Below are 14370 nucleotides of genomic sequence, written 5' to 3' on the forward strand. Positions count from 1 at the left end.
TGTTACGTTATCGGTACATGTGAAAATTAGATAGTCTTGACCCCTAATTTTTTATAATTATAAATAATATAAATATTAGGACAAGTACTCCAATAAGAAAAAAAGTTTGATTAAAGTTTGTTGCAATCAATCTTATATTCTTTTCGAAGATAGGTACAAAATGCTGGAGAAACTCAGTGGGTCAGGTAGCATCTCTGGAGTAAAGGAATTGGGGAAGTTTTGATCTGCTTCAATCTGATTTTTTTTTAATGGATTTGGAGAGAAGGTAAAAGTGGGCCTTGCGGGGCTGGGGAATGATAAGGTTGGAGGCTGTGGAGTGCAAACAAATTGGAGATATTTTAAGCGATAATGGCCTGTTGCTCATCTGTGAGGTCAAGATCCAGGGTAAGTATGAGGACGTGTCCAAGAGCTGGCGCCTGGCCTCAGCCCGGGAGGGATCAGAGGTAGGAGTCTGAAGAAGGGTTCTGACCCGAAATGTCACATATTCCTTTTCTCCAGAGATGCTGCCTGACCCGCTGAGTTACTCCAGCATTTTGTGTCTATCTTCGGTATAAACCAGCATCTTTAGTTCCTTCTTACACATTATATTCTTCTTGTTTCAGCAATGGGTTGAGAAGGCCGAAAATCAGTTATTGTTGTCAGATACCCTTGACCTATCTGAACTGTTCCATCCAGATACCTTTCTGAATGCTTTGCGTCAAGAAACAGCAAGGTAAGCCTTTTTGTTTGAAAATCCAACAATGTTTATCTTCCTCATGGAATAAGATTGGAGCAATAGAGGGGGAAAAAAAGGCTACTCCAGGAGAATTTCTAAGAAATATTAAATAGGATGTTCCAAATATTTCTTAACTGTTTGTTTATGTTTCAGGATTATGGGTTGCTCAATAGACAGTTTGAAGTTTGTGGCAACGTGGAAGGGAAAGATACAGGAGGCAAAAGTTCAAGTCAGGGTAAGAAATCAAGAAAAAAAAGTTACCTTTCATTTGGTGCTAACAGTTACGATTAAAGTTCTGAAGGATGATATTTGCACATTTCATGATTGATAATCATTTTATATTGAATTGATTTACAATGTTATTTTCAACTCAGGTAAAAAAAAAATGTGGTCATTTTCCTTCATTTGGGGAATTGAAGCATACTGAATCTTATTAATTGGAAACATATAGGATAATGTGCAAGCAATTAAAATAGATTTTGCACCACTTGTTGATTTATTGTACGTGTTTAGTGATATTTCTTTCACTGAATTTTAATAAACAATTTTTTTGATTGAGGTAATAATACAAATGACTACATTGAGAGATAAACTAAGGGACAATCATATATTTATAAACTAAGCATCATCTATATATTACTAAAACTCTCATCTTGTTTGTTTCTATGCGTGTGTGTGCATGTCTGCCCATGTGATCCCGGAACTATGCCAAACCACTACACAATAGCGCTACAATTGTTGGACCACCTTACTCACAATTGTCCTGTGGTCTGGTGTATCAGATTGATGTTATATTTTACAAGTTATTCACATTTTTATCTTTACAAAATCACACTTTGAGAAAATTTTATTCCATCTGCACTGGCAGTGGCAGCTATGACATCACATTGGGATTGTAGTCCTGTCCACTACAATGTTGCAATCCCAGGACACTGAGTCCTGCCAGCCCTAGCAAGTGCAATTGCATTTTTTTTAATGTTTAAAATGAGGGAGGGTGAATAAGGGGAAATGAGCTACCCCATCACAGTTGGGGGCTATGGGTGAGTGGTGGAATATTGCATTGGGGGAACGGGTTGCGTTGGGGGAATGGGTCAGTGGTGGAATATTACATTGGGGAACGGGTTGCGTTGGGGGACAAGGCTTCCCGTGGGGGCTATGGGTGAGTGGTTGAATATTGTGTTGGGGGAACGGGTTGCGTTGGGAAACCAGGCCTCCCGTCTGACAGGTCTCGTATAAAACTGGCCAAAGTTAGCATTAAGGACATTATTTAGTTTAACCTCTGCTTTTGTAGTAAGTTTATTTTAAAGTGTTTTCATTGAACTTAATGCTTTTTATGAAAGCAAAACTTAATTAGAGTTTTTCAAAGTACATCAACTACCTAGCAACACTGAGGTACAAAACTCATAAGCTTAAATGGAAACCAGCTATTTATCCAACATTTCCTTTAACTTGTGAGAGACTGGATTCAGTGAAAGGGTTCTGTGAGGTGCTCCACATCGTTTGGAGATAAACGAGATTCAAAAATTACAAATGCTGGTGACAGAGAAAATGCAGAGAATGCCATTTCATTTCTCAGTGTTTAAACACCTGCACTGCATTACATCTGCAACGTTCCTTTTGTTCTTATCTCTGTTGTATTACCATTACCTTGCATTGCCTGAGAGCAGTTTTGTGAATGCATTTAATGAGAAAATTGGTTTCATTGTAGCATAGTCAAGGGGCTGTCCCACTGTGGCGACCTAAGCGGCAAGTTTAGAAGAGTTTGCCCTCGACTCATACTCGCACCATGGTCGACATGAGGTCTTAGGAGGTCTTCGTAACTCTCCTTCATGCTCTAGAGTAGTCCCCGCGTACTCGAGGCCTCAGCTAGGTCACGGCGCATTTATCAACATGCTGAAAAATGCCCACGAGTAAAAAAAGGTCGCCATGGAAAAAAATCAATATTTTGTTTACTCGTGGGTTTAGTCGAAGTAGGTCGTAGTAGGTCGGCATGTTATTCATAGGTTAACGAGGGTAGTCGAAGGTAATCGAAGGTAGTCGAAGGTAGTCGTAGATAGTCTTCAACATAGTCGAAGGGAGGTCGAAGGAGATTGAAGAAGGTCGTCTTCACTCTCCACTATTCGGTGTCCAATTTTCCCAAAGCTAGTCGAAGCTAGTCTTCAACATAGTCGAAGGAGATTGAAGGAGATTGAAGGAGGTCTTCTACATAGTCGAAGGAGGTCTTCAACATGACACTTTTTCAAACTCTCTTAAACTCTTGTAAAGTCGCCAATTGGGTCGCCGCAGTGGGACAGCCCCTTCACTCTTTTCATTCCAGTCGTTGTATAGGACACCTAAAACAATTGAATCTTGATTATCAGAAATTATTTTCAATCTATCCTTTCCTTCCACTTGAGATATAAAAATGAAGATCATCATTTTCAATTTAATGTGAGTTGAGAAATGTAGATTAATCTTGGTCAGTGAATAATAATAATAATAATAATAATAATATCTTTTATTGCCATTGCACATAGGTGCAACGAGATTTGGCATCCAGCTTCCATCCGATGTCATGACTTAAACAACTAATAAATTTTAGATACCCCGAGAAATATGATTTATAAAAAAGAACAGTAAAACAGTAAAGCAGTCTAAAGTGCAAATAGGTCTGTGCCAGGTCGATGTGCGACGTGACCATCCGAGGGAGACAGTTCATGGGGGTGGGGGGCACTCAGCAGGGCCGGTTCAGAGCAGCTATAGCTCTGGGGATGCAGCTGTTGCTGAGTCTGGAGGTGCGGGCGTAGAAGGCCTTGTAACATCTGCCGGAAGGTAGGAGTTTGAACAGACTATTGCAAGGGTGTGAGGAGTCTTTGTGGATGCTGACGGCCTTCCTGAGGCACCGTCAACACATGAATATTGAGTTGACTCAAGGAATCTGAGTGTAAACTATTTCAGCAGTTAGCTATAGTGTTGAATGGATTTGAAAAAAATGGTCAAAATGGTGTTTCTTAATTTAGATGAGAAATGCAGCATGTAAACACGCGGTCAGAGGGTGAACGTACAATCTCCATATTGACAGCACTGCCTTGGTCTCTTCCTTCGGGGGATGCGACTTTTTCTTCGGTCGTATTCCCTGTCTCCGTCTGCGCCGAGGCCTAATGGCGGAGCTGGCGGCATCGGAGCTGTAGCAGCAACAGCAGCAGCAGCGGAGACCCGGCTCGGCCCCGAAGCTGTAGCGGCGGCAGCAGCAGCAGCGGAGACCCGGCTCGGCACCGAAGCTGTAGCGGCGGCAGCAGCAGCAGCGGAGACCTGACTCGGCCCTGGAGCTGTAGCAGCAACAGCAGCAGCAGCGGAGACCCGGCTCGGCCCCGAAGCTGTAGCGGCGGCAGCAGCAGCAGCGGAGACCCGGCTCGGCCCCGAAGCTGTAGCAGCAACAGCAGCAGCAGCGGAGACCTGACTCGGCCCCGAAGCTGTAGCAGCAACAGCAGCAGCAGCGGAGACCTGACTCGGCCCCGAAGCTGTAGCAGCAACAGCAGCAGCAGCGGAGACCTGACTCGGCCCCGAAGCTGTAGCGGCGGCAGCAGCAGCAGCGGAGACCCGGCTCGGCCCTGGAGCTGTGGCGGCGGCAGCAGCAGCAGCGGAGAACCGGCTCGGCCCCGAAGCTGTAGCGGCGGCAGCAGCAGCAGCGGAGACCCGGCTCGGCCCCGAAGCTGTAGCGGCGGCAGCAGCAGCAGCGGAGACCCGGCTCGGCACCGAAGCTGTGGCGGTGGCAGCAGCAGCAGCGGAGACCCGGCTCGGCACCGAAGCTGTGGCGGCGGCAGCAGCAGCAGCAGCGGCGGAGACCCGACTCGGCCCTGGAGTTGTGGCGGAGGCAGCAACCAGCCGCGGAGTTTGGACCGTCGCCTCGGCGCAGAGGGAGAACAAAGAGGGAAGAGACAGAGACTTTAAGATTTTGCCTTCCACCACAGTGAGGAGGTGTTTGGTGAACTCACTGTGGTGGATGTTAAATTTGTGTTGATTGTGTGTTTTTGCCATTTTTTTAAATTATATGTATGACTGCAGGGAAACAAAATTTCGTTCAGACCGAAAGGTCTGAATGACAATAAAACGAATCTAATCTAATCTAATCTAATCTGTCAGGATTGAATCCGGGTCACAGACACTGTAAGGCAGCAGCTATACCACTAGGCCACTGTGCCACCCTCCAAAAATACAGCGTGCAAACATGCCCATTGGGTCCATACAGACCATGATCAGCAGTTTAGGTGACGTTTTGGGGTGAGATCCTGTTTCAGACTAGTCTGACGAAGGACCTCTACATGAAACGTCACCCATTCCTTCTATCCAGACATGCTGCTGAGGTACTCCAGCTTTTTGTGCCTATCTTCGGTTTAAACCAGCATCTGCAGTTCCTTCCAACACATGATCACCAGTTTACACTGGTTCTAAGTAATCACACTTTTGCCACCACTCCCTATACACTAGGGCAGGCACGGAAATCGCTATCAAAACATGGAGGGGACCGGGGGACAAAGGAACACAATTTTTTGGTGGCCGCGCGCGCATGCGCACACTCACACACACATACACACGTGTGGCTTCGGATGCTCAATCCAGCGCTAAATGCTGCTCAACTCTGCCTATCTCGACAGGTTAACCTACAGCCCTGCCTGGACTGACGGGACACCAGCGCTGCTTCTCCGTGCTGGCCATATTTCCCGCAAGACCAGGCAGGTTAACCTGGCGGGACAGGCAGAGTTGAGCTTGGTTTAGTGCTGCTTCTCTGCGCTGGCTGTGGGCCTGAGGGGTACAGCTCACGTCTGACTCCCGATGTCTCTGGCCACCCATGGGGGGGGCGGGGCACTCGGGTGGGGACGGGACAGCGCCAGAGACCCGGCCAGGATCGATCCTGGCTGCGGATGAGGCACAGGTTTGTGCCGAGAGTGTTTTGGCACGTTTCCCTCCTCCAATCACCAAGCTCTATCCTCAGTCCCACTCCTCCCTCCTCCAATGATCATGCTGAATCATCATGTTCCCTCCCCAAAAAGTGGGCGGCGCGACTCTCGTCAGCAGCGGCCTCTGCAGTCCGTCTGTGTTTTATTATTTTTTGTCTCGTTTTTATGTAGTTTTTGTTATTTTTTTTGTTGGGGTATGTGTGTGGGGGTGGGGGTGGGGGTGGTGTGGGGGGGAGCGGGTAACTTTAAATCTTTCCCCTGCACGGGAGACCCGACCTTTTCTTTGTCGGGTCTCCGTTGTCATTGGGGCTGCAACGTGGAGCGGCCTCCAACAGGAACGACCTGGGGTTCCAGCTGCGGAGCTGCCGACTACTCACCGTCATGGGGCTGGCCGAGTCCGGAGCGGGTGGAGCTGTGGTTGAGCACTGCTGTGACCCGACCCCCGGAGATTCGGAGGCTGCAACTGCGGGTTTGGTGGACGGCGGCACCGGGAGCCCGCGGGTCCCTGGTGGGGAGACCGCTTTTCGGGGCTTCCGCAACGGCGACATCTCCCGCCCGAGTTGCGGGGTTGAAGATTACCTGAGCGGGGCCTTACACCATCGCCCCGCGCGGCTTGGAATGGCCGCGGGACTCTGCGAGCGCACGCCGGGAGCTCTAACACCAAGACCCGGTGCGCGACCTTGCATCACCCAGCGTGGCTTTAATGGCCGTGGGACAATCGCCATCGCCAGCCGGCGGCTTTGACTTTGACTGACATGGGGGGGAGAGTGCAGTGGAGAGATAAGTTTTTTTTGCCTTCCATCACAACGATGTGATGGATGTTTGTGTAAACTGTGTTGTGTCTCGGGTCTTTTTGTTTTGTAATGTATGGCTGCAGAAACGACATTTCGTTTGGACCTCAAGGGGTCCAAATGACAATAAATTGAATCCTATCCTATCCTATCCTATCCATTGCCTGCTGACCGACGTCTCTCTCGTCCAATTTACTCCAAGCCCTCGATCAGCAGTCCCACCCCCACTGCCTCACGGAAAGCGGAGATTTCACCGGGTTTTAAAATCAAGATTACAAAAACTTGGGGGGGGATGTCCCCCACCTCTCAAACGTTCTCTGAGGTAATTACACTATATTGCTTGAAATTCGTTTTACATGATTAGGAAGGTTTTGCAGCAGGAATTAGACATTTGGCTAAAAATTCAATTAAGCCTCATTCAGCCAGACTTACCATTTTCAATTGTTTTTAGTGTATTTGAATAATAAATTATTTTTTGTTCTGTGTTGATTGCATCTGCATTGACCATAACGACGCACTGTGTGCAGCACTATATTACTGCGACATCGATCGGTTTTCCGCATTTAGCGGCATTAACTTGGATGTCACAAGTTGCATTGCTTCACATAGTTAGGACAGCTAAGCTGACAGTCTTACTGTCATTACAACCTCCAAAGACGTACAGGTACTGTATGTAGGTTAATTGGCTTGGTAAATGAAAAAATTGTCCCTAATGTGTGTAGGATAGTGTTAATATGCAGGGATTGCTGGTCGGCGTGGACCCGGTGGGCCGAAGGGCCTGTTTCCGCACTGTAACTATTCTTTATGAGAGACAATGGATTTTATTTTTTTAATGTGCAGTTTTAATGTGTTGTGAAATGTAGATTAATCTTGCTGCCATTTTAGCTTTGCGTGTGTACCTGGTTAAAAATCATACAAATGCTTTCAGAATTCTCTGAGGGATTCCATGCAAAACATTGGTCAAATACCCATTGTTCTGTAATTCCTGTTATTTTAATGTCTGGGACATCGGATTGTAAAATATTGCTCTTAATGATAACGTGCAATTCCATCATACTTTAAGATTCATTGTATCTGCAGGTAGATGTTGTAATTCATGCCAAGAATCTTATCCTCCCATCTTTGAGTGTGAGGGGAAGTTTTCATGGTTTGCCCTCATGGAGAAGTTATTTATCTGAATCAGATTTTTCACTCTCACACGTAAGGTTGTGGGCTTCAGCTTCCTGTTATTTACCAGAAAAAGTGCTTCAATTTCTCAGTCTCTCTTTTATCCCTGTTAAACCAGAGTTCATTTAGATTTGGCACGCTATGTTTCTGTTGCACAATCTAATATGCAGTTTGTCCCTGTGGCAGATTGGAGGTCTGTATCTCGAGGGATGCAGCTTTGATGGGAATCGGCTTTCAGAAAATCAGCACGACTCTCCCAGTGTGTCATCTGTGCCCCCTTGTTATATGGCCTGGATCGCTCAGGTACTAAATTATTTAGCATTTAAATCTTTAAGCTGCTTTATCCATCTTAATTGGAAACAGTGAAATCCAATGCGGTATCTCACCGAGAAATATCAACGTTATTCCCTTTATCATGTAGTTGTACACTATGCATGACTCGATTGTAATCATGTATAGTCTTTCTACTGACTGTATAGCACGCAACAAAAGCTTTTCACTGTACCTCGTTTAGTTTCACTGAAACTAAACTAACTAGATCTTTTATTTCCAAATTATAAACAAGCTACTGTACATTTCAAACATTTTCAGTTTTATTTTGGGATCACAGTTCACCTTTGGATAATTCATCTGTTAACCAGCATTTTAAATATACCGGTGAATAAACTTACAATTATTGAATGCTTTTTGCTACAATAGCACATCCCAGAGTGTCTACAGTCAATAAATGAAAATGCAACAACTGAAGTTCCCATGAATGTCTTCAAAGTGAAACAGCAGCAACCTTATTTTGGTTTAGGTTAGAGATACAGCAGGGAAACAGGCCCTTCGGCCAACCGAATACGCGCCAACCAGCAATCCCCGCACACTAGCAGTATCCTACAGACAGCACTCGTATTCAGGATTGAACCCGGGTCTCAGGCGCTCTAAGGCAGCAACACTACCACTGCACCACCATGCTGTCACCTATAAAACATGTGGGAAATCTGCATGTTAAATCCCTCTGAGCACAGATTGCAACCAACCAACAGTTGCCATAGATAGGAAGGTAGTCAGTGTAAGCCCACAATTTACAGAAGACAGCTGATAAATGATAAACAATGGTACCAATTCACCTGGTAGAACAATTCACCTGATATCACCAGTAGGAAGAAAGTGGCAAAGGACGTTTGGAAAGTAATTCACTCGGCCTTTTAGAGCTTCGACCCTAAAACATAGGAGCAGAATTAGGCCATTCAGCCCCTCGAGTCTATTCCGCCATTCAAACATGACTGATCTATTTATTTCTCTCAAGACCATTCTCCTGACTTCTCCCCATAATCTTCGACACCCTTCCTAATCAAGAATCTGTCACTCTCCACTTAAAAAATACCCAATGTCTTGGCTTCTACAGCCATCTGTGGCAATGAATTCCACGGATTCACCACCCTCTGGCTAAAGAAGCTTGTAACTAGATGAAGGTGATCAAATTAACTTTGTATTTGGACTTAGAGGGCTTTCAATGGAGAGGGCTGCCATGAAGACAAAGTGAAATATAGAGAAATGGAGACAAGCAATCTCCTGTGAGTTTGAGCCCTCCTTTGCGCCTGATGAACTGGCCCGATAACCTACTGAGGTATGCACTGATCGAGTGATCTGTGATTGCTGCATCAAACTCAGAATAACTTTATTTTTTTAAATGCTGTGATCAGTGAGAGGATGTTCAATGAATGATTTCACATTCTTGCAATTGAAAAGTGAAGCTTTACGTGAGGTTTATTGGGGGTAATGAAGGTCCTATAATGCCTGAATCCAATGCAATTTGTTCCAGCTTTTATGTGCACAATGTTATTGGTCCCACTCCTCTCCCTCCCTCCCCGCCCCCCTCCAACTGAAGCACCAATTTCAGCTGACAATGGAAGAAATATGGCCCTGCAACCTGTGATTTCATTAGCTGAGTGACTAACACCAGGCAAACATCAGCTGTACTCAACGAATTGCATCAGGAAGTGCCCAGGGCCAGTTTCCTGATGGCCATTAATTGAACCAGAAACAATCACATAAAATGGCTTTTGAGCATGATTTGCACATTACAATAATGGGAGCCAGGTCCAATTTCAAACACAAACATATAAAGTAACCTTTCTCCTAAAGCATGCTTACCATCGGACATTTGTCTTCTGTGGCATTCGTTTAATGTTCATTGTCTGGTGCTAGTCTGGCTTCTTATACTACTCATCTCCTCATTTGAGTACCTCAATCCTTACCACCCTTATGGCTCCTATAGCCTTCTTATTATACACATACCTCTCAAGTTTCATATTTATTACTTTGCCTTAACATTTTGCATGGAGCATCTTCCTTTCCTATCAATCCTGTTTTCAGCATTCATCTTAACTCCTTTTCTGTCATCTGACACTGTGCTAAGAATAATAAAGTACTGAATCCACCAATTAAGCCACCTTACTTCCTGCACAGTAAGTAAAGACCAATGTGACCTCGAATACATTTGTACGGCAGGCATAAAGGTTTAAAAACAGTGCTGAAAGCTTGTGACAGACACAAAATGTTGGAGTAGCTCAGCGGGTCAGGCAGCATCTCTAGAGAAAATGGATAGGTGATGTTTTGAGTCGGGACCCTTCTTCTGAAGGAGGAAGAGGAGGCACAGTGGCGCAGCGGTAGAGTTGCTGCCTTACAACGCCAGAGATCTGGGTTCAATGCTGACTACTGCTGCTGTTCGTACAGAGTTTGTACGTTCTCCCTGTGACTGCTTGGGTTTTCTCCAGATGCTCCAGTTTCCTCCCACACTCCAAAGACGTACAGGTTTGTAGATTAATCGGCTTGTGTAAATTGTCCCGAGTGTACAGGGTGATCACTGATCGGCATGGACTCGATGGTCCGAAGGGCCTGTTTCCGCACTGTATCTCTAAGGTTTAAAGTAAAATCACTTATCCATTTTCTCCAGAGACGCCGCCTGAACCCGCTGAGTTACTCCAGCATTGTGTCTATCTTTGGTATTAACCAGCTTCTGCTGTTTCATGTTATTACAAACTGAAACTTTGTGATTTTCCTTGGTACACTTTTTTAGATTAGATTAGATTAGATTTCCTTTATTGTCATTCAGACCTTTCGGTCTGAACTTGTTACCAATGATCCATCCAATGGGAGGGAATTCCAGGCTGGGAATCTGCTTTTGCACTGTTTGTGGCAAACTGAAGTCCCATATTTTACAAGACTGAGAAAACTATAAATATTTGGAAAAGCTTTGAAAGAAAAGGAAAAAAATATGCTTTGTTGGTCTTTACTGAAACAATAGAACAGCATTACTCCTGGAAACCAATCCAGAGGGGGGAAAAAACTTTTCAACAAATTATGAATCTCTACACAAAATGTGTGATGTATTTAAGCAATGTATTTTAAAACTGCCTATTGTAAATATAATTTTTGTTGCTGGGAAAATAGTCTGTAAATGAAAATAGGACCAAACCCTTTGTATCTTTTCCAAAGTACCAAACAAGAATATAACTAAATCTAAACAAATTTCAAAGACTTCCTCTCCCTCAGCTGAAGAACCTGTCATACCTACTTCCCATCAATATACAGTTGCTTTTCAGAAATGTTTATCTGCAAAGATGGGGAAGTTTGCGTTCCACCAAAGCCTTTTATACTGTGATAGTTTAACAGAAAGTTGTCACACAAGGGACAAGCTGTCCAAGATTGTTCATTGTTTGCTTGCCTTCGTAGTTCCTGTTTTGATCAAATTGTTAGTTCTGATTGATTTTTCTGGCCCAGACACCTATAAATTGTCTGCCGAGGTTTCAGAAGACTGTTTAGCTTCTTTATTGTGTTGGTTTTTCTGGCTTTGTTCAACTTGGATCTTTTTTCTTGCAGGATGCAATCGGGCCATACTCGCCTGAAGAGTGTATTTCCCTACCTGTCTACACCAGTGCTGAACGAGATCAAGTTGTCATTAATGTTGATGTTCCCTGTGGAGTCAGCCAGGATCAATGGATTCAGTGTGGAGCAGCTTTATTCTTGAAGAATCCGTAGTCTTTGTGTTTAATGAATTCTGAAAATATGAAATCTCAAATTTGGGGGAAAAGGGAAAATGATTTCCTATTTATGTGTTAAATATCCCATTGATTCTGTAGCTTACTGCCTATCACATTGAGACATTGGGATACAACATCCTCTAAAATACGTAGTGTCTCTATTTAACTAAAATCTTTATTTAACAATTAGAAATTATTAGGATCAGTTCAATTAATTCCACTCCGTGATTGTTATTTGTTGGAAAGGAAATGTTTTTGAATGACATTCACCATACGTAACCTCAGGAATGTGTTATGTTACATTTGTGATTTCTAATTTGTTCGTGCTTTTACAATTAACTTGGAGTTTTAATGTTGCACAGATTTATCTTGTATTTTCATGAACCCGACCAAAGACAAGCACTCCACGGTTTTGTTTAAGAATGGTATTTAGCTTTACGGATTAAAATAATAGATTCAATGGTCCTCTCTGTATTGTTTTATTCATTAATGCTGAAGACTGAAAACAAAATTCACGTGGGAATTATTTTCATTACCTCTTTAATGTTTGCTATCAAAATAGCTGTGATATGTTTATGATGTGATTACAAGAACATATCAACATTTAACATTTTACCATTTTATCACATTAACAGGTTGCAGGGTTTGGGAGCACTAGTGGAGGAAAGAACAAGAAAGCAACCACCCTTCCGGGAGATAACGCAGTAAATTAATGATACTAGTATTATAGTGGGGGATCACAAGGAACTGGAATCTTGCATAGAACACAAAGTGCTGGAGTAACTCAGTGGGTCAGTCAGCATCTGTAGATGACATGGATAGGTGACGTTTAAGTTGGGGACTCCTTTTCAGACTCCAGCAGGAATCACAGAGGGGCCGCAGTGAGAAAAGGTCTCACAGAACTCCCATCGGAGAGAGGAAGAGAACTTCTTCAAAGTAAGCCTACTTACCTTGAGAAGATTTTGCAGTAGAGCAGTAACATGGGGACACAAGGAACTGCAGATGCTGTAATCTTGCATAGCCTGGTCAAAGACTGGTTTGAAGAAGGGTCCCGACCTGAAACGTTGTCTGTCCTTGTCCTCCAGAGATGCTGCCTGACTCGCTGAGTTACTGAAGCATTTTAGGGCCTGTCCCACTAGGCGATTTTTTCGGCGACTGCCGGCGTCATATCGGTGTCGCCAAAAGATTTTGAACATTTCAAAATGCAGCGGCGACAACAAAAATGTTGCGACACTTGAAAAACCACCGCGTGTCAATAGGTCATCACGCTGCATCACTCCACAAATCACGCTGCATCACTCCACAAATCATCACGCTGCATCACTCCACAAATCATCACGCTGCATCACTCCACAAGTCATCACGCTGCATCACTCCACAAGTCATCACGCTGCATCACTCCACAAATCATCACGCTGCATCACTCCACAAGTCATCACGCTGCATCACTCCACAAATCTCTCGGTGACCTGATACATGTCAATGATGCCGGCAGTCGCCGAAAAAATCGCCACGTGTGACAGGCCCTTTTGGCTTCTACATATTGCGTGGATTCTTGGGAATAAATTATGAATGAAAGGAGAATAATAAATTAAAAAACCAAAGATAAATAACCAATATTCTTGTTAAAGTGCACTGAATATGGAAATGTCCCATCATGCTCCTTTTTCAGTATTGAATAAAATATAATTATTTCCACTTGTGAAATGATAGGTTAGGGTCAAAAACTATAGTATTATGCTTAAATTAGATCCAATATGCAGTGACATTCGATAAGCAGCTCTTCAGAGGAAGAAAAGTGTAAAACAGAAGTCTCTTCCCAAAGCCCATGAAAGCTGCCTTCATTGAATTTCCAATAGATTTACATGTGGGAAGAATTAGAAGAATCCATGTCTAGTGCACAAATCAAGAGTCAAAAAAGTTTTATTGTTTTATGTCCAGATATGGAACAATGAAATTCTTACTTGCAGCGCTCAACAGATATGTAAACATAGTACTCTGCAAACACTATAATATACCAACAAAAAAGTTCAGTGTATATTTATATATCTATATAACTAAAAGTCTCATCTTGACCACTTCCTGACTGCGCTGTATATTGATTTTACAAAAAACGTTACCATATATCGCTGATTTTTGGCCATCTTACTCTCAGTCCTCCTCCGCTGAGGCAGCCCCGAGGATTTTTCCGATCAATAAAAAATAAAAACGATATGAATGTTTAAAAAATCTTGAGATCAGCTGATTAATCCTCTTGCCTGTCAATCACCATGATGAAGGTAATGCCCCTTCCGGGGGGGGGGGGGGGGGAGGGGGTTGCAGGACTATAAAACCTCGGATGCCTGGACGTGAGTCAGTCACTCTGGAAGATTGCGAGGGAGAGACCACAACTCTGATTCTGCTGTGAGTCTACTGAATTGTGAGTCTACTGAACGGTGAGTCTACCCTTTATGTCGTTATGTGCTTTATGTGGTTAACCCTTCATGTGCTTGGAATAAATGATTTGTTAGCCAGCAATGTGCTTGCAATGAATGATGATTTTTTAACCCTTCATGTGCTTGGAATAAATGATTTGTTAGCCAGCAATGCGCTTGAAATGAAGGATTTGTTAACCCTTAATGTGCTTGCAATAAATGATTTGTTAGCCAGTAATGTGCGTGCAATAAATGATAATTTGTTAACCCTTAATGTGCTTGCAATAAATGATTTGTTAGCCAGCAATGTGCTTG

The 14370-nt window shown here is 43.7% G+C and overlaps 1 protein-coding gene across 2 annotated transcripts in view; it reads left to right on the plus strand.

Annotated features, from left to right (window-relative positions):
• dync2h1 (dynein cytoplasmic 2 heavy chain 1) overlaps positions 1 to 12106 on the plus strand; it is a 413286-nt gene extending 401180 nt beyond the window's left edge. For both annotated transcript variants that reach the window (XM_033022666.1, XM_033022665.1), the window contains 4 exons: positions 603 to 712; positions 869 to 950; positions 7797 to 7913; positions 11481 to 12106. In XM_033022666.1, the coding sequence (XP_032878557.1) occupies positions 603 to 712; positions 869 to 950; positions 7797 to 7913; positions 11481 to 11639 (468 nt within the window). In that variant the 3' untranslated portion in view covers positions 11640 to 12106. The remainder of the gene's footprint in view (positions 1 to 602; positions 713 to 868; positions 951 to 7796; positions 7914 to 11480) is intronic.
• The last annotated feature ends 2264 nt before the right edge of the window (positions 12107 to 14370 follow it).

The sequence above is a fragment of the Amblyraja radiata genome, chromosome 6 (assembly GCF_010909765.2).
Source record: "Amblyraja radiata isolate CabotCenter1 chromosome 6, sAmbRad1.1.pri, whole genome shotgun sequence".
Taxonomy (NCBI): Eukaryota; Metazoa; Chordata; class Chondrichthyes; order Rajiformes; family Rajidae; genus Amblyraja; species Amblyraja radiata.